Here is a 27,278-nt window from a genome sequence, read left to right on the forward strand (position 1 = left end):
TCTAACACCTGGCTGGGTTCATTATCCAGTACCAAGTCTAAAGTGGCCTCGCCCCTTGTTGGCCTGTCTACATACTGTGTCAGGAAACTCTCCTGCACACCTTGAACAAAAACTGATCCATCTAAAGTACTTGAACTAAAGTATTCCCAGTCAATATTTGGAAAGTAAAGTCCCCCATAACAACTACCCTATCACTCTCACTCCTATCGAGGATCATCTTTGCTATCCTATCCGCTACATCTCTGGAACTATTCGGAGACCTACAGAAAACTCCCAACCGGGGTAACCTCTCCTTTGCTGTTTCTTAACTCAGCCCATACCAGCTCAGTAGATGAGTCCACAAATGTTTTCTCTGCCACCGTAATACTGTCCTTGACTAACAATACCAGACCTTCCCCAATCTCTGCCCTAACCCCCCCTCTCTCTCCCCTGCAACCCCCTCCCCCTTTTTCTTAACCATCTTCTCTGTTCTTCCTAAAACATCTAAATCCTGAAACCTGCAACAACCATTCCTGACCCGACTCTACCCACGACTACTACATGGCCACAATATCGAAATTCCAGGTACCAAATCACGTTGCAAGTTCACCCACCTTCTTCCGGATGCTCCTGGTGTTAAAGTAGACACACTTCAAACTAACTTCTTGCTTGCCGGTGCCTTCTTGCAATCGTGAAACCTTATTTCTGACCTCATTACTCTCAACCTCCTGTATATTCGAACTACAATTAAGGTTCCCATCCCTCTGCTGAATTAGTTTAAACCCACCCAAAGAGCATAAGCAAATCTCCCCCCTCCAGGATATTGGTACCCCTCTGGTTCAAGTGGAGACCATCCTGTTTGTAGAGGTCCCATCTACCCCAGAAACAGCCCCAATTATCGAGGAATCCAAAACCTTCCTTCCTGCATCATCCTTGTAGCCACGTGTTCAACTCCTCTCTCTCCTTATCCCTTGCCTCACTAGTACCTGGCACAGGCAACAAACCAGACATGTCAACTCTGTTTGTTCTAGTTCTAAGCTTCCTCCCTAGCTCCCTGAATTTCTGCCTTAATTCCCCATCTCATTTCCTACCTATGTCGTTGTTGCCTATGTGAATCACAACTTGGGTTACTGGAGGAAGCAGTCTTCTCCTTTGGTAGTATTGAAGTTGATGTGTGCTCAATATTGGGTCTCAGAACTTTGGACAAGGAACCAATTTTCATACACAAGCCTGCACATTGTTGGCAGGCTATTCAAACTATGCTAGGCCCAAACCCAGCAGCACAGAGGATGATTGTATACTTGTCTTTCCTTCCCTTGCCCTCAGATCAAACACACTTCAAATCTCAGGAATTCCTGGTATGCGTGATACAGAACAGTGTGGGGCATGTATAAAACTTGTGATAATAATATAACAAGCAATTGTGAATTGTATTCTGTACTCAGTGGAAAACAAGATTGAGTGGACGCATGTAAAATGGACTGATTCATTACTGCCTGCTTTAGATTACAGTTCAGACTAAATTTATGCCAACGTATTTCTGAACTGAACCATCTGAGCAGCTGTCATGATTGAGAAAAAAATAACCTAAGCCTAACAACATTAAAGTAGACAGGAAAATATGGGGCATGGAAAAAGAGTGGGCCATATACACAAGGTGATGATGATGTAGAATCTCAACCCATTGTACTTGTCACACATATTCCATCGTTTACTGGTTCGTTGTTTTCTCCTGTGGGAGGTGGACGAGGTTGGTTGAGACACGAGTTTTGTAGTTTAGATACTCTGCACCCTGATACAGGCAAAGGTATCATGTGCAGGCCAGTCTGCTGGAACATGACAGCTGTGTTCCGCTGCAACCTAATGCTATAGAAAATTGCACTACAGAAAACTGCTGTAGAAAATCGCTACTACAAAATCAGTATACCCAGTCAAAAGTTTGCTTTATCCAAACAATGTCCCCAATTCATTAATCGCATTATAGTCAATTCACACTGATGAAATGCGTGTTATAGCAGGACAACCTGGATATGGATAAATGGATAAGTGGATATTGTAGTGGTTGCAATGAGGTTGGCCAGGTGGACCTCATAGGATATGAATTCCCAGATTGGACCAGATTAACAGCCTCAATCAGGGAGCCCTGGCTGACAGACATAAACAGGAGTGTCAGACGTCCTGCTCACACAGAGAGCTGGATCAGTGTCAAGGACTCTCCACCTGTAAACATAGGTGACTTGGTGAAGGGATAACAGCCTCTGTGGAGTTATTTCAGATTCCTTCAGAGTTCAAAACACACTAAAACAGGTTATTTCCTACTCAAAGATAGCAATTAAAAGTATTACCTCTGGAAATACAGATATTTACTATTTTAGACCAGGGCAAGCTGTGTAACTCCATCCATCTGTTTAGACTAGTGAAAAGTTTCTTCTTTCCCCCCTCACTGACCCATCCCCACCAGTGACCTGTACTCCCTCACCACCTTCTTAGTCTTTATAGAAATTCCCATTTGGCTAACATCTAGAGTCCAGAAAATAAAGTTAGAAATGTATAGTGCTGTATACACCAAAATACGAACAAGGAGAATTCCACTTCACCCATACCCCTGCATTCTAAAACTGTGCCTGCTATATAAATGCAGCTTTGGATGACTGCTGTCCAGGACTCCACATAGAGGAAAGAAATTACAATCACTTCCATGCGCTGAATCTGACACGAATGGGTGGAAGTTCCAATCAGAGTTCACATGCAGGCTACATTCTTGCATATAATATTTTGACAGTGCTGTTAAACCTTTTAAAATTAATGCATTAACCTTGCACTAAAATAGCATGAATATAAATATAATGAGAGCACATTAAACCTCTATGTGAAGGTAGTGATTCCCATAGTTGAATTAACGTATACTTCGCCAGATCGATGATGCAGAAACCTGCACTTGCAAAGGTTTACTGCAAAAAAAATGCAGAAATAAAATTTGTAGGTGGAAAACAAGTAATAAAAAAAAGGCATTGACGTGATTTGTTTCTTTGCTCAACATGACAACATTGCCTCAAATATCGGGCCTAATTTGGGAAACAGAGATTTCTAAGGACTGGATAGACATGGTTAGAGTGCCACCTAGAGCACACATTGGCAACTTGCTCTTTTCCAGTAGATTACATTTCCTCACGAAGATGGTGCAAGCACCACAGTCACTGAGAAGGTATGTCCTTTTATGATGGCAATCAAAGCTCAGAATGGACTGCAGTAGCTGAGACCAGAATCCTGGATCAAGAAGTCAGGTGGTTGCTTTTCACAGGAGCATGGAATATTCCAGCTCAGATGTGGCCATTTGGTCCATCAGGTGTGTTTCCTCCTCAGCCCCAATCCAATCTCACTCTCCTGTTTCTTCCGTTCTCTTTTAATATTCTTCATTTCCAACCAATCTCTTTAAAGATTTTTATGGGCTATGCTTCAAAAGTGCTTTGTGGTTAATAATCTTCTAACCACCTCCTTTCTGAAGAGAAAGCTCACCCCTGATTCTTTTGGTGACCACCTAATATTTGTGCATCCATCAGCCATAGAAGCAAACTATCAGGTTCATGATCAATTTTAAAACTAGATCAGTTCTTCAAATAAAACCATTATTATAATCCCAGCTGATGTTAATACTGGACATATCAGATCCAATAGTGAAACTGTCTCAATTGGTCATGTTTTTTTAAAAAATGACACTTTCATTGAAACATGAGCACACCAGGCTGTAGACATTTGAGTACAGGAGTTGGGAAGTCATATTGAGGTTGGACAGGATGTTGGTAAGATCTCTTCTGGAGAACTGTGTCCAGTTCTTGTCACCCAGTTATAGCAATGATGTTATTAAACTGGAGAGGGTTCAGAAGAGATTTACTAGAATGTTGCCAAGTATGGAAGGTTTGAGTTATAAAGAAACACTGCATAGGCTGGGACTTATTCCACTGGAGCGCAGGAGGTTGAGAGGTGATTTTATAGAGGTTTATAAAATCATGAGGGCTATAAATAGGATTAATGGTATGGTCTCTTCCCTAGGAAGGAGGATTGCAAGACACGAGGTTCATAATTTTAAGGTGAGAGGAGAGAGATTTTAAAAAGGTACGAGGGGCAAATCTTTTGCACAGAGGGTGGTTCATGTGTGGAATGAGGTTCCTGAGGAAGTAGTGAATGGGGGCACAGTTACAACATTTAAAAGACTCTTAGAGAAGTACATAAATAGGAAAGATTGGGAAGGATATGGACCAGGAGCAGGCAAGTGGGATTACTTTAGTTTGGGATAATGGTCGACATGGACGAGTTGAACCCAAGGGTGTGTTTTGGTGCTGTATGCCTCTATGACTCTATAGAACAGAAGTTTATTACACAAAAGAAATGGAAATAAAATAGAATGAAGCAACTGATATATAACAGAATTTCAAAGATTTCAAAATGTAATCAAAAACTCCTATCGACTCCCCAACACCATCATTTCACAGTTACTCAAAAACCGGAGAAATTATTTTCTTATCAACTCTGTAGGTTTTGACTTTACGATTTCCTCTCAGTTTCGATTCTTTGAGCTGTGAGGTCTTTTCCCCTGGAATATTTACATAGCCATAATCTTAGATTTTCTCAGCAATACAGACTTTCCTGGTGTGGAAAGTTCACAAATGATACCCTTTCACAGAGGTAACTTAATTCTTTAATTGTTCTGAACAAACTATTTTTCTGAGAGAAGCTGAAGTTGCAGCAAACATTAGTCAGTTCTCTTTTAAATTGGATTCAAATCGCACTCCTCATCTCCTTCTCAGTCTCTATAGAAATTCCCATTCAGCTGATACCCCGAGTCCAGAGAGTTAAGTTAGGAATGTACAATAAAACTGCAAAAACTGCAGATGCTGTAAATCAGAAACAAAAACAGAAGTTGCTGGAAAAGCTTAGCAGGTCAGGCAGCATCTGGGAAGAGAAATCAAAGTTAACATTTCAGGTTGAGTGACACTTGCTCACATCTGATGGCAGCTAGGAAAATGTTGGTTTGTATAAGATCATAAAACATAGAAGTGGATGTAAGGCCATTCGTCCCATCAAGTCTACTCTGTCACTTAATTATGGCTGATGGGCATTTCAAGTCCAGAAGATGCAGAAGATAGAGTCTGGGAGTGGGGGTAAAGAGTAAACAATAGTTGGGGAGAGAGCCCAAACAGAGAAAAACAGTTGGACAGTCAAAAGCGTCGATAACGATCTGGCTGGGAGGGTGAATAATGGAAACTGTTAGTGACTAACAAAAGGTAGTGTGTAATGGCAGGCTGTATGATAACAGGGCCTGGTGCGTGGGGATTAGAAATGTAGAGATTTAGAGCTGTATCCATTCTAAGAGATAAACAAGGAGAATTCCACAGCACCAGTACCCTCGGGTTCTAAAAACCGTGTCTAAAAGGTGACACATTGGCTCAGTGGTTAGACAGGGACTTGGGTTTAATTCCAGCCTCGGGGGCTGTTGTGGAGTTTGTACATTCTTCCTATGTCTGTGCGGATTTCTGCCACGTGCTCCAGTTTCCTCCCACAATCCAAAAGTGTCGAAGCTAAATTGCCCATTGTGTCTAGGAATGTGCAGGCAGTGGGCACAGGCAACATACCAGCCTTGCCACATGGTCATGGCCAATCTCAAATTTACAATGCAGTTCAGCCCCTCAATACTGCACCAACAGCTTGTATTGCAATGCTTCTGCAAGGGTGTGTAAAGACAGCTATTCATCAGACAGGGCACATCTTAGGGCTCTTTACTTGCTATTTTAGCCCTCACTCACTTTATGCTGAAGTGGACATTCACAGCACCTCTGCCTTGCACAGACAATCCGGCAGCTTGTGTTGCTTGCCACAGAAGTTGAGGGGGCAGGCATGCTGGTGTACTGCACTGTATCATATCAGTGTCACACCTAAAGTGTTTACCCACAGCAGAGATGATGCTGCATGCAGTACTGCGAGTGGTAGACCATGAGCTTTGGTGGAAGTTGGGTACAAAGGTAGCAGAGGAAATCCTGCTTACCTTGCCAAGTGTAGAAGATGAATAACCATTTGTAATATCTGTGTTCCTCTTTACCATGGAAACCACAGAGGCCTGATTGGCTACCTCAGACCAGGTTGGTAGTGACTAGTAACACAGCCTCCTCTGGAGGTCTTGGGGAACGTGGAGAGCCCTCCTCTCCACCTCTCCATTCATGAAGACCGCCACATCTGTCTATGTGAAATGGGACGACCACTTGCTTCTCTTAGTGATGTTGTTTGGAATTGCAAATCTGCAAACTCAGGGCTGTTCCTGGCTTGCAGCATTTCAAGGAATGTGCAGTCAGCCATTAAGCGCATAAATGGTCAGCATTTAAGCCGTTGCTGAGCATAAGATTGTGAGAGAACAGTGCTGTGGAGTTGCGATGCATACTTAACGTTATAAGCAGCAGAGAATTGTGTGAGAAAGGTCAACAGGACTCTCAGTCAGAAACCTTGATGAAAATCTGCAAAATTGACTCTGAGCCAAAACATGGGAAAATAAAGTCCTATCAATTTGGTCAGGCAGTATTTGCTTTTTGGAAATCCATACCAACTGAACTTGATACAATCATATTTCTCCAAATACATACTAACTTTATCCCATACTAGACAGCTTAGGCATCAAAAATTTATTCTCTGGAAATAATTTTGCCCCAGTTTGGTGGAAGGACTAAGTACAGTACCAGGCTCTGGTGTCTGCTGGGGATTGTTCAAGGTATTACTTGGAACAAGGCAGGCAAAATAGAAAATGCCCAGTCCCTGACCTGAGTTAGGCAAGGTGACTATCGCACTAGGCTCAATGAGGTGTGAAGGAGAAAGTGAGGTCTGCAGATGCTGGAGATCAGAGTTGAGAGTGTGGTGTTGGAAAAGCACAGCAGGTCAGGCAGCATAAGCCCTAAGGAATGAAGGGCTTATGCCTGAAACGTCGATTCTCTTGCTCCTCGAATGCTGCCTGACCTACTCAGCTTTTCCAGCACCACACTCTCAACTCAATGAGGCATGGTAACTCTTGGCCAGGCCTGCCCATGTGGGCGGCACGATAGCTCAGTGGTTAGCACTGCTGCCTCACAACGCCAGAGACCAGGGTTCAATATCCCCCTCAGGCGACTGTCTGTGTGGAGTTTGCACATTCTCCCACTGTCTGTGTGGGTTCCCACTGGGTGCTCCGGTTTCCTCTCAGTCCAAAGATGTGCAGGTTAGGTGAATTGGCCATGCTAAATTGTTCGTAGTGTTAGATGAAGGGGTAAATGTAGGGGAATGGGTCTGGGTGGGTTGCTCTTCGGAGGGTCGGTGTGGACTTGTTGGGCCGAAGGGCCTGTTTCCACACTAAGTAATCTAATCTAAGATTTGCTGGTACCATGGTAGCCAGCGGATAGTCCTGGCCTGCATCCCTAATAGAAATCTTCCATTCAATATATCCTTAGGTTCAAAACAGTTTGTGGAAGAAGAAATAATTGTTGCCTGTGAAACATTACTTGACACCGCTCACTCTGGCCCCACTTCCATTCCTTGGACAATGAAGATGTACCAATAGTGTCATTCCAAAACATCTTTGGAATGTTTTGATTCTGAAATTGAGCACTGCAACAGAGATAGCTTGAAAAGAAAGGGACCAATTTTCTGCTTTTTTTGGGAGGGGTGGGGAGGGGGAAGATTTAAGTAACCAAAGCTTACTAAAGATTCTGCATGCAGTTTTTATCAGTGAATTAATGGGCTGCGTACATTTCACATCATGCATGTTACCTAAACTAGTACTTACACAAAATAAAGTTATAATTTCATCACAATAGTAATTAGCACTCATTTTAATTACACTGTGTCAAATAATAGCAATTACGGAAAGAGTCAGGAGTGAAGTAACATCCCAGGGATTGGAAATGCACAGCATTGATATTATCACTGTAGGTATCAAAAATGAATGCTCCGAACTCTGTACTATACAGGTATTCAGTTTAAATATTCATGCTAACTATTTTCTGAAATTCTCCGCAAAGTAATTCTGGGTTTTATGCAAATTATAGAATCAATTCTGTCGTATTTGCCCTAAAAGAACAGGAGGGATGTTGGAATAACTCCACAGATGCCATATCCCATCACCAAGTCACCCTTTGTTTGCACATGGAGAGTGACCTAGCTCCCTCAGAGTCAGCTCTCAGAGTGAATGCGATGTCTGACATTCCTCTCCTTATCTGTCATCCAGGGCTCCCTGAGTGGACCAGGTTAAACAGCCCCAATCAGGGAACTCATATCCTATGAGGTCCACCTGGCTTTACAATCAACACTGAAGTTGAATCATTTACTGTCACTTGTATTTTACAGTGAATAATTCAGTAAAATACAATGAGAAGCTTCAACTGCTCCCGTAATCCGGTTCTATTTTGAATAGTTTAAGAATGAAAAGAGTAAAAATATATAAATGAAAGAGTCTAACTTCATTCTGCTGCCTTCACCATGAGGTCTGAGCCCTGAGTCAGCTGACCAGCAGCATATGTGCCTCCTCCAACTGCCACTCCACACATGGCCTCCTTTTCCTGCTGCGCCTATACTGCTGACTGACCCGCCAAAGAAAAGAAAAATGAAATTTAAAAAGAAGAAAAAAAGCAGAAGAAAATAGAAGAATAAAAGAAGTAAAGCAGATGGGGACGGATGAGCCACGGGCAAGAGCCTGCATGTGACCCTGCTACTCTGCCGCCATCTTGGAATAGAAGTGTACAGTCATATAGTAAAGAAAAGCTCAGGCTGAACTGTACAATGGATAGGTGCACATTGTACTGGTGAGCCCTGCCCAGAAGTAAAGCCAGGTATAAACTGACCTACTTTAGAAAGCCAGCCCTGCTGCTGCCTTTATTAAAAGAGCAGCCATTCTGGTGTATGATCCAAGTGATATGAAGATGTATATGAGAACATCACGTAAAAATGGGACAGAGTTAGCTGTGCTGCTCTGACAAAACATATGTTCTTGGCGATGCACTGGAGGAGACTAATGTACTGGCACTCCCACTCTTCCAAAAACAATCTCCTCTGGGAGAAAAATTCTCAAATGAAGTAACATGTAGTGAATTAAACACCATACAGTACTCAAGCCTTGTTATTATGCTTGGTTAAGACCCAGGTATCCATCATTCTGTTGAAGTTTCACAACAGTTTCTACCCTACTGTTGATAGAATACTGAATGGGTTCACAAACTCTTAACATTCACCTATACTTGTCTTTTTGTTTTTGCTGCTATTTACCTATTATTTATTATTTATGCTACTTAGCTCTGATCTGCCTGTATTGCTCACAAGATAAAACTTTCCACTGTGCCTCGGTACACATGACAATAAATTCAATTCAATTCAAGCTCCTGAACTCCTGCTTGATTGAGGTTAGCTCAATTTACAACAAACTGGAGAACAAAGGTCAATCTGTCTTTGTGGCTCAATACATGCCAGGTGGAGAATATGTCCATCGAGCCATGAGTGAAGATGTAAGGGGTCTCCATCCAATATAATGGAATGATACTACAGAGGAACCTCAAATATCCGAATACCAATTATCTAACATGTCGCAGTAAAATGTTGTGTGTGTGCGGGCGTGCGTGAGCGCTCTTTGGAGACTTAACCCACAAAGGCAGCAGCAGCAATCTTGTTGTTGGTGTCCAGTCTGGCTGCACCGGAGAGGGGGCGGAGGCAGATGGGGTGGGGGAAGACGGGGTGGCAGTGTTGAGCAGGGTTGGGGGGCAGGGACAGGCAGGTGCTAGTATTGGACGGGTTTGGGGGGTCTCACCCACTGTGATGTTGCCTTCCCTCCTGAACAGGGAGCAGACTTTAAAAACTCTGAGCCCCAGAGGAAAGGCATTTAATCGATTAAGCAAATAATCAATTATCTGAACGAAATAGTGCCCGCCCATCTCGTTTGGATAATCGAGGTACCCCTGTATTCTGCTGCATTTACACAGCTTTTGCCGCACATTTCATTTGTGTATATAAACACCAAAAACAAGAATGAACATTGATAATTAACTCAATGCTAAATAAACTATTCTCAGTACCCACTACCCTGCCCAATTCTGCTACCCACTATATCATGGCTCAGACCTACCTGCAGTGGGTTTTTCATTTGTGATTGTGGAATTCTGGTAGATAGAGCGTCTTCCATTCTGCGGCTGTCCAATCACGGGTGTGGCTGGAGAGTTTACATTGGATAGAATACAACCCGTAACCCTCTAGGAGAAAGTTCAAAAAGAAATGATAAACGATTCAGGTTATTAGCATCTCCCACTATTTCAGAGTTTGTTCACAATGATACTAATTAGCTTCTACAGTTGCGAGCAGATGATAACAGCTTCCTTGAGTAAACAGAGTTTTTGATCTTATTATTTCCAATTAGCACATCAGTTAAATGTTAAAGTACTTTATTTCACAACCTCTTAACTGGTGGTGTATTTGAACTAATTTTGACTTTAAAAGCCCCAGAATTTCAATTATTATGCTTGCAATAAGCTGCAAAGTTTCAGCTCAATTGTCTCAATGCAGTATTTATATCAAGCATCATGGGTCTGGTCTCTCAGCTGAAGTGTAGGCCAGGCACCTGTACAGTCCCAGGAAAGGCCTCACAAACCATGGGCCAATCAAGCCTTGGCAAACCCACCCAGTTGGAGCTGCCAGCCAAGCTGAGGCTGCTAACTCTTTCTCCTCAAGAAGAGGATTCCTTCTCATTGTTGCTAAATGTCAGGAGTTAAAAATTCTGGTTAGACAAAGCTGAATTTATATGCTTTTCTCATTAGAGTTTTACTTCTAGTTCACCCACCACAAACTCAACTGCACTGCTTACTTGCTCCTTTTATTAATGCACCCAGTTCTCACTCAATTAACTCTTAATTAACATTTGAAGTCGTGTTCTCTAACTCCATTCAATCTCAGGCATCTTTGTCAGACCCTATTAGATGATAACAGCTGTGTTTTGTCAAATAATTGAAATTGGTTTCACATAAAGCACTAAGTAGTGACTCTGCAATAGCAACATTGCACAAATAGCAACTAATTATTGAAGAAATAAAGTGGTTCTGGACACTGGAAAGCACATTGCCAGAAAGGCAATTTCTGACTCAATTTCTGTCTCTTCCTTGCTCCTCCTGTAATCTTTCTTTTTATCTTGAGTTAAATCAATATTACTACAGTTACAGCTCCTCTGAACTTTCTTCTCCTGTTTCCTGGATCATCATAACCACTGTCCCATGTGCTTCTAGCTTGCCAACGTATCTTCACTTGAATGGAATCAAAATTGACTGCACTATCTTCCAGGCTTATGACATGTTTTATATTACTGTTTTCACCTTGTTGATACATTAATCTGTCTTAGGCCTTCATTGAGGTTTTGCAGTTTATTAAAAAGAAAACGCACTAAAAAAAATGAAGGCCTTCTTCATAGAATGGGAGAATTTGAAAACAAAAAGAATATATCGTTTTCTTGAACTTTAAAGATTAAATATTGGTAGCATGGTGGTAGATGACACTGTCCACTGAAGCAATCTCATGTTAAACTCTTTCCCTTTGATATTCATAACCAAGTGTAGAAGCAGTTAACGGTGCAGGTAGTTTCAGGTCAGTCCTCTACTTAGTCAATGGGGTATGAGTATGGTGCTTTCTGAATTATTTAAACTTCATCTGAAATGAGAGCTGAAGTTCAACTTAATAAACAGACACCCTTCACAGGCACCTCCTCAGACATAGAGTCATAGTCATACAGATGTACAGCATGGAAATAAACCCTTCGGTCCAACCCGTCCATGCTGACCAGATATCCCAACCCAATCTAGCCCCACCTGCCAGTCCCCGGCCCATATCCCTCCAAACCCCGCCTATTCATATACCCATCCAAATGCCTCTTAAATGTTGCAATTGTACCAGCCTCCACCGCTTCCTCTGGCAACTCATTCCATACATGTACCACCCTCTGCGTGAAAAAGTTGTCCCTTAGGTCTCTTTTATATCTTTCCCCTCTCACCCTAAACCTATGCCCTCTAGTTCTGGACTCCCCAACCCCAGGGAAAAGACTTTGTCTATTTATCCTATCCATGCCCCTCATAATTTTATAAACCTTATAAGGTCACCCCCTCAGCCTCCAACGCTCCAGGGAAAACAGCCTCAGTCTGTTCAGCCTCTCCCTATGCCTCAAATCCTCCAACCCTGGCAACATCCTTGTAAATCTTTTCTGAACCCTTTCAAGTCTCACAACATCTTTCTGATAGGAAGGAGACCAGACTTGCACACAATATTCCAACAGTGGGCTAACCAATGTCCTGTACATCTGCAACATGACCTCCCAACTCCTGTACTCAATACTCTGACCAATAGGAAAGCATACCAAATGCCTTCTTCACTCTCCTATCTACCTGCGACTCCACTTTCAAGGAGCTTTGAACCTGTACTCCAAGGTCTCTTTGTTCAGCAACACTCCCTAGGACCTTACCATTAAGTCCTGCTAAAACTTGCTTTCCCCAAATGCAGCACCTCGCATTTATCTGAATTAAACTCCATCTGCCACTTCTCAGCCCATTGGCCCGTCTGGTCCAGATCCCATTGTAACCTGAGGTAACCCTCTTCGCTGTCCACTACACCTTCAATTTTGGTGTCATCTGCACATACAGCTCTCGGTCCATACAAATAACAGTACAAAATGCAGCCAAGATAGCAGGTTAAATCCTATTGCTTTTATGTGGCACAAAAACAGTATCAAAATTATGTCTGTCCAAAACACAACAGAATTCGTAAAGACTATTGTCCTGCAGGTTTTGATTTGCTTCTATATCTGAGAAGTAAAACATAGATAGCAAACTCCTCGTCTTTGCTGAATGAAAGTTTCAATCACGATTACTTTCAGCTAAACCATCTTTCTCTGTGATGTTCTGACGATGTGTTAGCTGAAGTATTAATTTATAATATCATCAGCTATGCTGACAGACATATTGAACTTGTTGGAAATAACTTTTCAAAAATGCTGCATTTGCAAAGAGCTTAAGTTGGTTGGCAGGATTCACTGAGTGGTCAACATTTTGAGGGAGACGTCAAAAGGCCCAGTTTGTTAGTGTAATATACATTGGCCTGAAAGAGGGACAATCAGAGAAAATGTGACATGGTGCAGCACCCTTTGCCCTTTCTTTCACTGAAACCTCTGTCATCAACATTTGTGAGTTAAAACTGGAAGGCCTCACCACCGGACGTGAAGTGTTCGTAAAGGAGAAACCTGAGTCTACACCATTGTCTTAAAAAAGAGAATTAAATCAGCCATTAGGATTCAGGAAGAGACCCTATTGCTTACAACTAACATGGAATGTGATTATAACTGCGGATCAGTATTTGGAATAAGACTTTTTTTCAAACATTAGCTGTTACTTTAAAAGTACTTTTAAAATAACACTCTGCTAAAACTGTTTTCCAGGCTTGAAGGTTGCCTGTACAGGTATATATGTAATTCTTTTCATATGTGCAATTGGATATATTTGTACATTTAAAATTTGCCAATCTTCTCTGCATCTTTGTTTGAACAAGTTATATTCACAATAAATAAGTTTTTTGTTAGTTTGAAGAATCTGGCTGACTAGATTCTGATACTTAATTCTTTACAGTCAGTATGTATAATTGGAAATATCACCTCCCTGTTTAAATATAAACTTTCTCGAGGCTGCTGGAGGAGTGGGACAAGGATAGGAATCCGTATGTCTTCCTAATTAGGTCATGACAATGAAAAATCGCTAAGGGTAACCAGGTGATGGTAAATTTGTTGGAGCAGAGCTCACATTTTGATAATATTAGGAAGTATAGTAATTTTACTGTCCTATATGTTTATTGAGCTCCCACTGAGTGCAGTATTTTACAGGGGTAGGGTGTGCACACTGCTCAGCTCCCCCACTATGAAAGTCTGCTGGCAGCTCCAGCAGCCTTGGCACAGCCAAGAAATTAGTATCGGACAATGTCAGTTCTGCAGGAAGGAACAGGCGGGAGAAAGTGAGGATCATAGACGCTGGAGAGTCAGAGTTGAAAAGTGTGGCAGGTCAGGCAGCATCTAAGGAGCAGGAGAATCGACGTTTCGAACATAGGCCCTTCATCAGGAATGTGGGAGGAGAAGGGGGATGAGAAATAACTAGGGAGGTGGAGATAGGCTTGAAGGAGAGGGAGCTGGGAAGGCAACAGGTGGGGGGTGATCATCATAGGTCAGCGGGAAGGGTGGAGTGGAGAGGTGGGAAGTAAGATGGACAGGTAGGACAGGTCAAGAAGGCAGTCCTGAACTTGGATCTAGGATCTAGGATGACGTGAGGAGAGGGGATATTTGGAAACGGGTGAAGTCGATGTTGATGCCGTGTGGTTGAAAGGTCCTAAGGTGGAAGATGCGGTGTTCATCCTCCAGTTGTTGGGTGGCTTTGATTTCATGATGGAAGAGGCCCAGGACTTGCATGTCCTTGGCAGAGTGGGAGGGGGAGTTGAAGTGGTCAGCCACACAGCGATAGGGTTGTTTGGTGCATGTTTCCCACTGAAGTTCTCTCAACCACTTGGCAGGAGGGTCACCGGACCCGAAACATTTACTCTAATTTCTCTTCACAGATGCTGCCAGATCTGCTGAGCTTTTCTAGCAACTGTTGTTTTCATTTCTGATTTACAGCATTTGCAGTTCTTTTGGTTAATATTTCAGGTTGATTGCTTTCATTCTACTCTGGATATTCTGGGCTAGTTCCCTCGTTAAAGTGATAAGAATCCCTCCCTAAAGAACAGCAATGTAACTAAGATGTGACACCAGGCTGCGTAGTCTATGTTAAATTGTAGGTGAAATGTCTTGTTGTGTCTAATGGGAGAATCCCATGTACTGCATCTGCATTCGTACAATCTATCTTAAAGTGCTCCAAAGGAACAAGGAACTGGGTGAGCATTTTTAAAGTTTAGATTCACATTGTCCCCCATATGGTGTTAACACTAAGCTTTTTGAGATGGTTTCCCTTTGTGTACTACATAGATTTAATCCAGTGTTGTATCAGAGCCTGGCAATGGAGTTATTCTGCTTCTTTCACATTGCTATGCTACGTTCTATTGAAGTAAAGACAGCAATCTGATAGTATCATTGATTATCTATCAACTACCGTCTAATCCCATTTTCCTCAATGGTGTTTTTGTTAACCAAACTAAAAGCAACACAAATTCAACAACACGAGATACCTTTTGCTTGGTTTCAACGTCAATTAACAGGTTATTTGAATTAGACACTTCAAATTAGTGGGCGGCACGGTGGGCACAGTGGTTAGCACTGCTGCCTCACAGCGCCTGTAGACCCGGGTTCAATTCCCGACTCAGGCGACAGACTGTGTGGAGTTTGCACATTCTCCCCGTGTCTGCGTGGGTTTCCTCCGGGTGCTCCGGTTTCCTCCCACAGTCCAAAGATGTGCGGGTCAGGTGAATTGGACAAGCTAAATTGCCCGTAGTGTTAGGTAAGGGGTAAATGTATGGGTGGGTTGCGCTTCGGCGGGTCGGTGTGGACTTGTTGGGCCGAAGGGCCTGTTTCCACACTGTAAGTCTAATCTAATCTAATCATTAGGAGCAGACTATATACTTCTTGATGGTCACCCAGATCAGAAGTCCTCATGCTTGCTGTAAACTCAACTCCAGATATTTCATCTGACCGTACACCTATGAATATCACTTTCCAACAACTGCTGTGTTCATACCCTGAAGATTTGGTCCCTGCTGGTTTCATTATTCCAAAGATAATTCTTGAAATTGAATTGGGTCGTGAATTCCATGAGGTTAATACAAAACTAAAATAAATCCTAACTTGTACATTATACTAATTTTAAGGACAAGTTGCAAAAGACCACTTCACAGACCTGGATCTGAATTGAGTGAGGATTTAAACAACAAAGGTGCTCTCTCTCACCCTGTCATGAGGGTCCTAATTTTCTTTTTAAGTTTATAGAAAGAAGTTCAGTTAGTTTGCACAAATCTGTATACCTTTTCTGTTTTAACAGATCTGGTTTGTGTTTTGGTTTTTTAGATTAGATTACTTACAGTGTGGAAACAGGCCCTTCGGCCGAACAATTCCACACCGACCCGCCGAAGCGCAACCCATCCATATCCCTATATTTACCCCTTACCTAACACTACGGGCAATTTAGCATGGCCAATTCACCTGACCCGCACATCTTTGGACTGTGGGAGGAAACCGGAGCACCCGGAGGAAACCCACGCAGACACGGGGAGAATGTGCAAACTCCACACAGTCTGTCGCCTGAGTCGGGAATTGAACCCGGGTCTCAGGCGCTGTGAGGCAGCAGTGCTAACCACTGTGCCACCGTGCCGCCCACATTCCTAGATTGGGTGGATTTTCTCTTTGAAGTATTTGCTTTCAGTCCATGGTAAATATTGAATATATTTTTATTCACTGATGTATATCGGGTTATAAACATAGTAAAGAATTTGGAAATGAGCCTGTTTCTCACTGACTTCCAATGATCTTGCCAGTCCCTTTAAGAGGAAGGTAAGAAAATAAAACACATTTTCTTAATGTGAATGTTAATCCCAAGATTTAAAAGACAAAAAATAGTATTGCTGCAGACAAGATTATCTAGCTCTGCTTTGAATTTCCGGTTAATCTCCAGGGTTTTTAGAACCTTATTTTATTGAATTGGTAGGAAAGGGGTAAAGATGAAATCAGAAAATTTTAGATTAAATTCCCTACAGTATGGAAACAGGCCCTTTGGCCCAACAAATCCACAATGACCCTCTGAAGAGCAACCCACCCAGACCCATTCCCCTACACCTAACATGGACAATTCAGCATGGCCAGTTCACCTGAACTGCACATCTTTGGACTGTGGGAGGAAACTGGAGCACCCAGAGGAAACCCATGCAGAATGTGCAAACTCCACACAGACAGTTGCCCAAGGTGGGAGTTGAACCCGGGTCCCTGGAGCTGTGAGGCAGCAGTGCTAGCCACTGAGCCACCGTGCCGCCCTGAACACTGAAGAATATTAAGGTAAAACATTGAATAGGGAAAAAAGTATTAAACTTGGTAGAGAAAATAGAAAAAAAGGAATGGTTAATACTAGAGAGAAAAAAATGAGAGTATTCATGTAAAAGAAAGAAGTGTTAGGACAAAAAGAATGAAATAATGTGGAAAATATTTCGGCTTGTTCTTTTGGCTTGTGTACAGACATTGCACAGACAGTCAGACAAACTTGCAGATAGTATCTTTCAGCTGCTCATCAGAAAAGTGATTTCTAGATCAGGAATCCTTTGTTGCCAAATGGGAGATGTATGCTGACAAGCCAAAACTTAATTGGGCATGAATTGGATTCAAACAGCACTTATTTGTTTCTGAATTGTTTTCAATGTATCAAATAATCTTGTGGATAAAAAATGATCTAATTCTGAGGCAAGTCAATAAACATTCTCACAACCAGAAATATTCACTGAGAACTGCTACCTTACTTTCATGTAATTTCTTGTTACTGAGTAATTGAAACCAAATGAAGCCAGTGGCACGTCACTTTAGGGCAAAGAAGGACAACGTCAACCCTCCACCACTGAATGGCCTGAAGAACTAAAGGCAAGGTCTGGACCAGAGTAGAACATGGAAGAAAATAATGACTTAAATTTCATGGATCAAAAGGCAAAGGGGTAGTTATAGTTAGAGTAAAGAAACAAAACAATTTTCAAGAGTGAGTGTAAATGGCAGAATAATGAACTGAAAGCAAAACACATGGAAAATTAACATAAAACACAAAGAATTAAACAGGCATGTGGCAAAAAAAAGAATCAAAATGTGCCTGGGCTCAAGAGCTAAACTATTGAACTGAATGAGAAGTTCAGAACATTATAAATTACCTAATTGGAAGATGAGATATTGTTCCTTCAACAGAATAATGCAGCAACAAGTTTTGTGTTTTTTAACGACAATATGAATCCCTGTACCTGTTCTGTTTCTCTTTCTTAAATATAGGAACTACATTAGCTAGCTGCTAACATTCTCTGGTACTGCACCTCTCTATTAAATGTTTAATATGTGTTGTAGTGCTTTTGTCACCCTCCTAGATTATCTGAAAATAGAATACAATTCACCTGGACCAGGAGTTTTATCTTTTTTGAGTTTCACTGGTTTATTCAAACAAATTCAACTTTTTAAAAATTTTAAATGCAATTATCTCATTATTCATCACAACATTCACTGCCATGACGCCCTGTTCTATCTTGCTGGTAAATACTAGAGACAAATAAATTGTTAATATTTCTACTGTCCTTTAATCATTATCAGTGGGTTCCAATGCTAGTAAAATTACAAGCAGAATAAAATACTGAAGAAATAAACCCATTTGATAAATTTAATCTTTATACATCAAAGATTAGATACAATCTAGAGTCAAGAATCTTTTCCAATTTATTTCTGAGGGAGATTAATAACCAAAAGGAAAACTTTAAAGAAGAGGATGATGAAAGTTCTTGCCTGACCATTGACGAAATTAGGTAACCACTACAAAATATTGTCCAGAATCGGAAAGAGGTCCGAGTGACCATGGGCTATGTGGGATTTGTGGCACAATTGGTCCAGAGGTCCAGCAAGGCCTATCCTGATGTTGACAGCCTCTCGTTCCATCTATTATATATTTACTGAACGGTGAGGTGGGTTGCCAATTAAAGGGAATTATAGCATGTCCAACACCTTATTAATGGCACAATTTGCCTCTTTGATATTCAGCTATATATTTTATCCAACCAACCAAACAAGTTAGACATTAGGAATATCTTGACATGGCAAGTACCTGGTAGCTTCAATTCACTCCAAAGGACCTCCCTGTGGACACCAGGCACCAACATCTCGGGGCATGCTCATAGGCACTTCACATCTTGTCCATGGAACTACCAGCATCTAAGAACCCTCATGGCAAATATCCAATCCACTTAGAGTATAACACTCCTACACTTCATTACTGCACCAGCAGCCAGCACTGTAATGTTGCTGCAAGGATACTGTGTGCTCAGGAACACACATCAAGCTCGGACTTGACCAGGCTGCATCTCCAGCTCTTCACTCACTAACGTAGTCCACACTCAATCTGAGCATATGTAGGTGCTCACAGCATCTCACATTATTCCTGTCTTGTCTTGCCATTTACAGAAAGGAAGCTCATTGTGGTTGGCAGCAGGCCCCAATCAAGTCAAGGGGGATGGCCTTTACCCAGAGAATCCTGAGTAAGTCAAGTGCAGCCTTTGATACTAGTCTAGGGTTTGGAAACAGTCAGTCAGCCACCTGGGCTGGTCAGAGTCACTCTTCACATAATGGGGTGAGGAGCTGAATGTTGGGCAGCCTACTGCCCATCTGGAGTCTTGTTGACCCACTGCAGGCTGTTTCCTTTCTGGAGGCAGAGACAGTGGCAGGTTTTAAAGGATTGAAAGTGAGTAGCACAGCTCTTACTTTTGGAGTACGTGGGGGAGTATTACGAGTGAGTGAGTAGGCAGGGCGGAGGGCATGTTGGGGTGTGTGACAGTGAGGGATGAAAGATATTACAGGCATTAGTGAGAGTGGTAGAGCGGGAGCATTGGTGGGAGGTGAGTACAGTAGCAGAGATAGAGTGTGAGGAGAGAGAATGGTAGCACCGACACCGGTGAAGTGGAGAAGGACATTAATCTTCTTCCTACCCTGCTGGGTATTTCTGTAGATGGCTGAGACTGCTTTATGAGGGTGGTAGCCTGGGACTAGGCTGGCATGGCCTGGTGTCACAGCCTTCACTGCTAATCCTGGTGGAACAGGAAGTCCCCACATCTATATCATCCAGTACAGGAGGACCTCCAGATCCCTACCTGAAAAATGGGGTGAGCAGAATCCTGTAAGGCAGCTCCAGACTGACAGTGCTTGACTGAGTGCACCAGTCTTTTAAAGATGGCGCAGGTGCAAAGGATGCAGGTCTTTCAATGGCTCTCTGGTGAATAGAGAGTTCTTCCAGGAATTTCAGGAATGGGGATAGGATTAGACAGGAGAGACACCGTAGGGATGAGTTATACAGTTAAAACGTGTGTATTCTATAACATGTGGCATAATATGGTGAGAAATCTCACTGGGCCACACAGCATATATCCCTCAAAAAACTCAGTGCAACTTGCATTTAGCCAAATAAGGTAAGATTTAGCCTATCAAATATAACTATAGAATTCCCACATTGTAGAAGCAGGCCATTCAGTCCATCCAAGGCACACTGACCCTCAAAAGAGCATCCCCTGCAACCCTGCATTTCCCATGGCTAACCCCTCCTAGCCTGTACATCCTTGGATGCAACGGACAATTTAGAATGGCCGATGCACCTAAACTACACACCTTTGGACTGTGTGATGAAACTAGAGAAACCTACATTGATATAGGGAGAAAGTGCAAACTCCACACAGTTGCCTGAGGGTGGAATTGAACCCATGTCCCTGGCAATGTGAGGCAGCAGTGTTAACCAGGGAAAACTACCCCAGCCTATTCAGCCTCTCCCTATCACTCAAACTCTCCAAGCCTGGCAACATCCTTGTAAATCTTTTCTGAACCCTTTCAAGTTTCAGGAGAACCCTTCTTATAGCAGGGAGACCAGAATTGCACACAATATTTAAAAAATGGCCTAACCAATGTCCTGTACAACCACAAAATGACCTCCCAACTCAATGCTCTGACCAATAAAGGAAAGCATACCAAATACCTTCTTCACTTAGGAGCATTGGAGGCTGAGAGGCGACCTTATAGAAAATCATGAGGGGCCAGTACGAGGGGCAGACAGGTCTGCCAATCGAAAATTGGCGTGGAGGCAGAGCTGAGGAGTCAGACATCATGCAGAGCCGTGGTAATAGGGGTTTCTGTGGCAACAGGCGGGATTTGAGGATGCCATGAAGTCACTGATAGAATGCAGGGAATCTTCAAGGGTGAAGGTGAAGAGCCAGAGGTGGTGGTACATGTCGGCACAAATGACGTTGGGAATAAGAGGAGGGACATTCTACAGCGGGACTTCAGAGAACTCGGAGAAAGGCTGAAAAGTAGGACGTCCAGGGTGGTTATCTCCGGTTTGCTTCCAGTTGCTCGGGCTGGAGAGGGCAGGAACAGGGAGATAATGGACTTGAATGGGTGGCTGGGGAACTGGTGCAGGAAGCAAGGATTTGAATTCTTGGATCACTGGGGTATGTTTTGCGGTAAGGATAAATTATGTAAGATTCAGGAGATGTAGAGTCAGTATGTTAGAGCTGATAAGCCTCTGGGACCTGATGGTCTGCGTCCCAGAGTACTTAAGGAGGTGGCTTTAGAAATCATGGTAATCATTTTTCAATGTTCTATTGATTCAGGATCAGTTCCTGCAGATTGGAGGGTGGCTAATGATGTCCCACTTTTCAAGAAGGGACGAGAGAGAAAACAGTTGTGGGAAAGATGCTGAAGTCAATTACGACACATTTGGATAGTAGTAACAGGATAGGTCAGAGTCAGCATGGATTTATAAAGGGGAAATCATGCTGACTAATCCTCTGGAATTTTTTGAGGATGTAACTATGGAGATAGACAAGGGAGAACCAGGGGATGTAGTGTACCTGGACTTTCAGAAAGCCTTTGATAGAGTCCCACAAAGGAGATTAGTGAGCAAAATTACAGCACATGGTATTGGGGGAAAATATTGACTTGGATTGAAAATTGGCTGGCTGACAGGGAACAAAGAGTAGTGATAAACTAGCGATGACTAGTGGGGTACCACATGGTTCGGTACTGGGATTGTAGCTGTTTACAATATACATTAATGGTATAGATGAAGGCATTAAAAGTAATATTAGAAAATTTGCTGATGACACAAAGCTGGGTGACAGGGTGAAATGTGAGGAGGCTGTTATAGAATATAGGGTGAGTTTGACAGGCTAGGTGAGTGGACGGACACATGGCAGATGCAGTTTAATGTGGATAAATGTGTGGTTATCCACTTTGATGGCAAGAACAGAAGGCAGATTACTATCTAAATGGAGTCAAGTTAAGACAAGGGGAAGTACAACGAGCTCTAGGTGTTCTTGTGCATCAGTCAATGTAAGCAAGCATGCAGGTACATCAGGTAGTGAAGAAAGCTAATAGCATGCTGGCCTTCATAACAAGAGGAATTGAGTATAGAAGCAAAGAGATCCTTCTGCAGCTGTACAGGGCCCTGGTGAGACCACATCTGGAGTATTGTGTGCAGTTTTGGTCTCCAAATTTGAGGAATGACATTCTGGTTATTGAGGGAGTGTAACGTAGGTTCACGAAGTCAATTCCCGGAATGGTGGGACTATCATATGTTGAAAGATTGGAGTCACTTGGCTTGTGTACGCTTGAGTTTAGAAGGATGAGAGGGGATCTGATTGAGACATATAAGATTATTAAAGGATTGGACACTCTGGAGGCAGGAAGCATGTTTCTGCTGATGGGTAAGTCCAGAATCAGAGGACACAGTTTAAAAATAAGGAGTAGGCCATTTAGAACAGAGAAATGTCTTCACCCAGAGAGTAGTGAATATATGGAATGTTCTGCCCCAGAAGGCATGGGAGGCGAAGTCTCTGGATACTTTCAAGAAAGAGATGGATAGAGCTCTTAAAGATAGTGGAATCAAGGGTTATGGGGATAAGGCAGGAACAGGATATTGATTGTGGATGATCAGCTATGATCATAATGAATGATGGTGCTGGCTTGCTGGGCCGAATGGCCTACTCCTGCACCTATTGTCTATTGACTGGGACAACACACACATCCTAGAACAGGCGAAACAAAGAGACGCATGAGAACTTTTAGAGGCATGGCAATCTAACCAGAATTCCATCAATAAATGCATTGACTTAGATTCTATCTACCTTCCCTTGAAAAAAAGAACCGAAAATGACATCACCCACCTTAAGAAACCAAGACCTATAATAGAGAGGCGGGACATACCACCAGCGCTTCACTGGAGACTCTTACTGATGAGTAAGGGTATGGTGATGAAACCTCTGAAAACACACCTTCAAGCTCAGCAAGCTTATGTAAATGTTTCCACTTAAAAAAATCACTGTGGAAAGTATTGGTTGATCTTCATTTTTATGCAGCTAATTTGATACGAAATTCAGTAATTTTCTCATTCTAACATCTTGTGGGAGGGTCCAGTTCCTGTCAAAAATTACAACTCTCACTGTGGAAGAAAATTGTCTCAGTTGGAGTTAATCAAATCTATGTCCATGCCCTCAGACCCTAAAACCATCTGTCAATATTTTTAATACCTGAATCTAGTTCACTCTCAATCTTCCCCAGTAACAACACATCTAATTCTGTCAGCAGATCTTTGACACGTTAGTCATGGTTTGGCATCAGGCCAATATTCCCCCTCAAGTGCTTTATTTTGTGTCTCATTTCTTATAGCTTTCAGGGTAAGCAAATAACAACACAAGATTAATCTTTGTTAAGAATGCTGCTTCTCTCCCAGCCAGGATGAAACAAATTTCCGTGGGGAAAGTGCTGTGAGCCAACTTTGAGTTTTGAATCTTAGGATATTCCATCATTAAGGGCTCAGATGAAAACCAACAATTAATTCTTTATGAGTGGCTTGAAATGTCAGATGGCTAATTCTGGAGCTCAACACTGTCAGAATTAATAAAATCAATGTCTTATTCTATCTTACTGCCATTTTCACTTTTTAAGGCATTGTATTGAGGATACAAGATTGCTCCATCTCATGCTTGCTGCAGTGTTCCAGCGAAGCTCAGCACAAGCTGGAAGAACAACACCTCATTTTCCCTCAGGGATCCTCCGGACTCAGTATCGAGTTCAATAATTTAAGGACTCAATATTTTGAACTCTCCCATATCTTAGCCCCTACCCACATACCAGGCCTTGTATCACACAGTCTGCCATGATAAACTACCTATTGTTTGCCATTATCAGGTATTCATGCTCCTAGCCATTCCTTTGTCTGTCCAGCTGTTCTTCTCTCTCTTTGGGCTCTATCCCCAACTATCATCTACACCTTACCCCCTCCCTGACTCCACCTTCAGCATATAAATCGACATTTTCCTAGCTACCATCAGTTCTGAGGAATATTAAGTCAACCTGAAGCGTTAACTCTGATTTCTTTTTGCAGGGATTTGCTAGCGCTGTTCAGGAGGATTTAAACTAGCAAGGGTGCTGTGGGGGGAGAGTTGGGTGGGACCCAGGAAGATATTGAGGAAAGAGATCAGTCTGAGACTGGTACCATTGAGAAAAGAAGTGAGTCAAACAGTCACGCCAGGCAGGAACAAAGCAGAGAACAAGGTAGGACTGATAAATTAAACTGCATTTATTTCAATGAAAGAGGCCTAACAGGGAAGGCAGATGAACTCAGGGCATGCTTAGAACATGGGACTGGGATATCATAGCAATTACAGAAACATGGCTCAGGGATGGACAGGACTGGCAGCTTAATGTTTCAGGATACAAATGCTACAGGAAGGACAGAAAGGGAGTTTTTGATAAGGGTTAGCATTACTGCTGTACTGAGGGAAAATATTCCCGGAAATACATCCAGGAAAGTTATTTGGGTGGAACTGAGAAATAAGAAAGGGATGATCACCTTATTGGGATTGTATTATAGACCCCACAATAGTCAGCCGGAAATTGAAAAACAAATTTGTAAGGAGATCTCAGCTATCTGTAAAAATAATAGGGTAGTTATGGTAAGGGATTTTAACTTTCCAGACATAGACTGGGATTGCCATAGTGTTAAGGATTTAGACGGAGAGGAATTTATTAAGAGTGTACAAGAAAATTTTTTGATTCAGTATGTGGATGTACCTATTAGAGAAGGTGCAAAACTTGACCTACTCTTGGGAAATAAGGCAGGGCAGGTGACTGAGGTGTCAGTGGGGGAGCACTTTGGGGCCAGCGACCATAATTCTATTAGTTTTAAAATAGTGATGCAAAAGGATAGACCAGATCTAAAAGTTAAAGTTCTAAATTGGAGAAAGGCCAATTTTGACGGTAGAGGGGAATGCTGGATGACTGAAGAAATTGAGGGTTGGTTAAGAATAAGAAGGAAGCATATGGAAGGTATAGACAGGATAGATCGAGTGAATCCTTAGACGTGTATAAAGGAGTAGGAGTATACTTAAGAGGGAAATCAGGATGGCAAAAGGGAGACATGAGATAGCTTTGGCAAATAGGGTTAAGGAGAATCCATAGGATTTTACAAATACGTTCAGGACAAAAGGGTAACTAGGGAGCGAATAGGACCCCTCAAAGATCAGTAAGGCGGCCATTGTGGGGAGCTGCAGGAGATGGGGAAAATACTAAATGAGTATTTTGCATCAGCGTTTACTGTGGAAAAGGACATGGAAGACATAGAATGTAGGGAAAGAAATGGTGATATCTTGAAAAATGCCCATATTACAGAGGAGGAAGTGCTGGATGTCTTGAAATGCATGAAGGTGGATAAATCTTCAGGACCTGATCACATGGAGCCTAGAACGCTGTGGGAAGCTAGCGAAGTGACTGCTGGGCCCTTGCTGAGATATTTGTATCATCGATAGTCACAGATGAGGTGCCAGAAGACTGGAGGTTGGCAAACGTGGTGCCACTGTTTAAGAAGGGCGGTAAAGACAAGTCAGGAAACTATAGACCGGTGAGCCTGATATCGGTGGTGGGCAAGTTTTTGGAGGAAATCCTGAGGACAGGATTTCCACGTATTTGGAAGGTAAGGACTGATTAGGGATAGTCAATGTGGCTTTGTGCATGAGAAATCATGTCTCATAAGTTGATTGAGTTTTTTGAAAAAGTAACAAACAGGATTGACAAGGGCAGAGTGGTTGATATGATCTATATGGACTTCAGTAAGGCATTCGACAAGATTTCCCATGGACACTGGTTAGCAAGGTTAGATCACATGGAATACAGGGAAAACCTGCCATTTGGATACAGAACTGGCTCAAAGGCAGAAGACAGAGGGTGGTGGTGGAGGGTTGTTTTTCAGACTGGAGGCCTGTGACCAGTGGAGTGCCACTACTCTTCATCATTTATATAAATGAATTGGTTGTGAACATAGGAGATATAGTTAGTAAGTTTGCAGATGACACCAAATTTGGAGGTGTAGTGGACAGTGAAGAGGGTTACCTCAGATTACAACAGGATCTAGACCAGATGGGCCAATGGGCTGAGAAATGACAGATGGAGTTTAATTCAGATATATGCGAGGTTCTGCATTTTGGGAAAGCAAATCTTAGCAGGACTTATACACTTAATGGTAATGTCCTAGGGAGTGTTGCTGAACAAAGAGACCTTGGAGTGCAGGCTCATAGCTCCTTGAAAGTGGAGTCGCAGGTAGTTGGGATAGTGAAGAAGGCGTTTGGTATTCTTTCCTTTATTAGTCAAAGCATTGAGTATAAGTCATGTTGCGGCTGTACAGGACATTGGTTAGGCTACCCTTGGAATATTGTGTGCAATTCTGGTCTCCTTTCTGTTGGAAGGATGTTTGACACTTGTAAACGTTCAGAAAAGATTTACAAGGATGTTGCCATGGTTGGAGGATTTGAGCTATAGAGAGAGGCTGAATAGGCTGGGGTCTGGAGCGTCGAAGGCTGAGGGGCAACCTCATAGAGATTTATAAAATCATGAGGGGCATGGATAGGATAAATGGACAAAATCTTTTCTCTGAGGTGGGGGAGTCCAGAACTAGTGGGCATAGGTTTAGGGTGAAAGGGGAAAGATATAAAAGGAAGCTAAGGGGCAACTTTTTCACGCAGAGGTGGTGCATGCATGGAATGAGCTGCCAGAGGAAGTGGTGGAGGCTGGTACAATTGCATTATTTAAAAGGCATCTGGATGGGTATATGAATAGGAAGGGTTTAAAGTGAGATGGGACAAGTGCTGCCAAATGGGACTAGATTAGGTTGGGATATCTGGTCAGCATGGACAAGTTGGACAGTGTGGTTTGTTTTCATGCTGTACATCTCTATGACTCTATGAGATGCTGCTAGATCTGCTGAGCTTTTCCAGCAATTTCTGTTTTTGTTACAAGATTGCTTTTTTAAATTGTTCATGTAATATGGACTTTAAGTATCCTTATTTGCCCTGGGAATGTGAAAATCGGTCTTCTCTGGACTCTTATCAGCTCAGTTTTACTGGGGCTTCTTGTCCTATGAAAGTATGGTACTACAAATTGAGAAGAATATGTAATGATGTTTTTATTGCTGTAATAGATCAATGTTATGACACAGCAACTTCACAAAAACAATCCTCAGCATTGATCACCATGTTGTATGAAGTGT

At 42.4% G+C, this 27,278-nt stretch overlaps 1 protein-coding gene across 1 annotated transcript in view; it reads right to left on the minus strand.

The window, feature by feature from the left end:
- The window catches only part of nmnat2 (nicotinamide nucleotide adenylyltransferase 2), a 261,204-nt gene that overhangs the window by 16,311 nt on the left and 217,615 nt on the right, over positions 1 to 27,278 (minus strand). Inside the window, exon 5 of the mRNA XM_060829751.1 lies at positions 10,103 to 10,226. Within this exon, the coding sequence (XP_060685734.1) occupies positions 10,103 to 10,226 (124 nt within the window). The remainder of the gene's footprint in view (positions 1 to 10,102; positions 10,227 to 27,278) is intronic.

Source organism: Hemiscyllium ocellatum, chromosome 9 (genome assembly GCF_020745735.1).
Source record: "Hemiscyllium ocellatum isolate sHemOce1 chromosome 9, sHemOce1.pat.X.cur, whole genome shotgun sequence".
NCBI lineage: Eukaryota > Metazoa > Chordata > Chondrichthyes > Orectolobiformes > Hemiscylliidae > Hemiscyllium > Hemiscyllium ocellatum.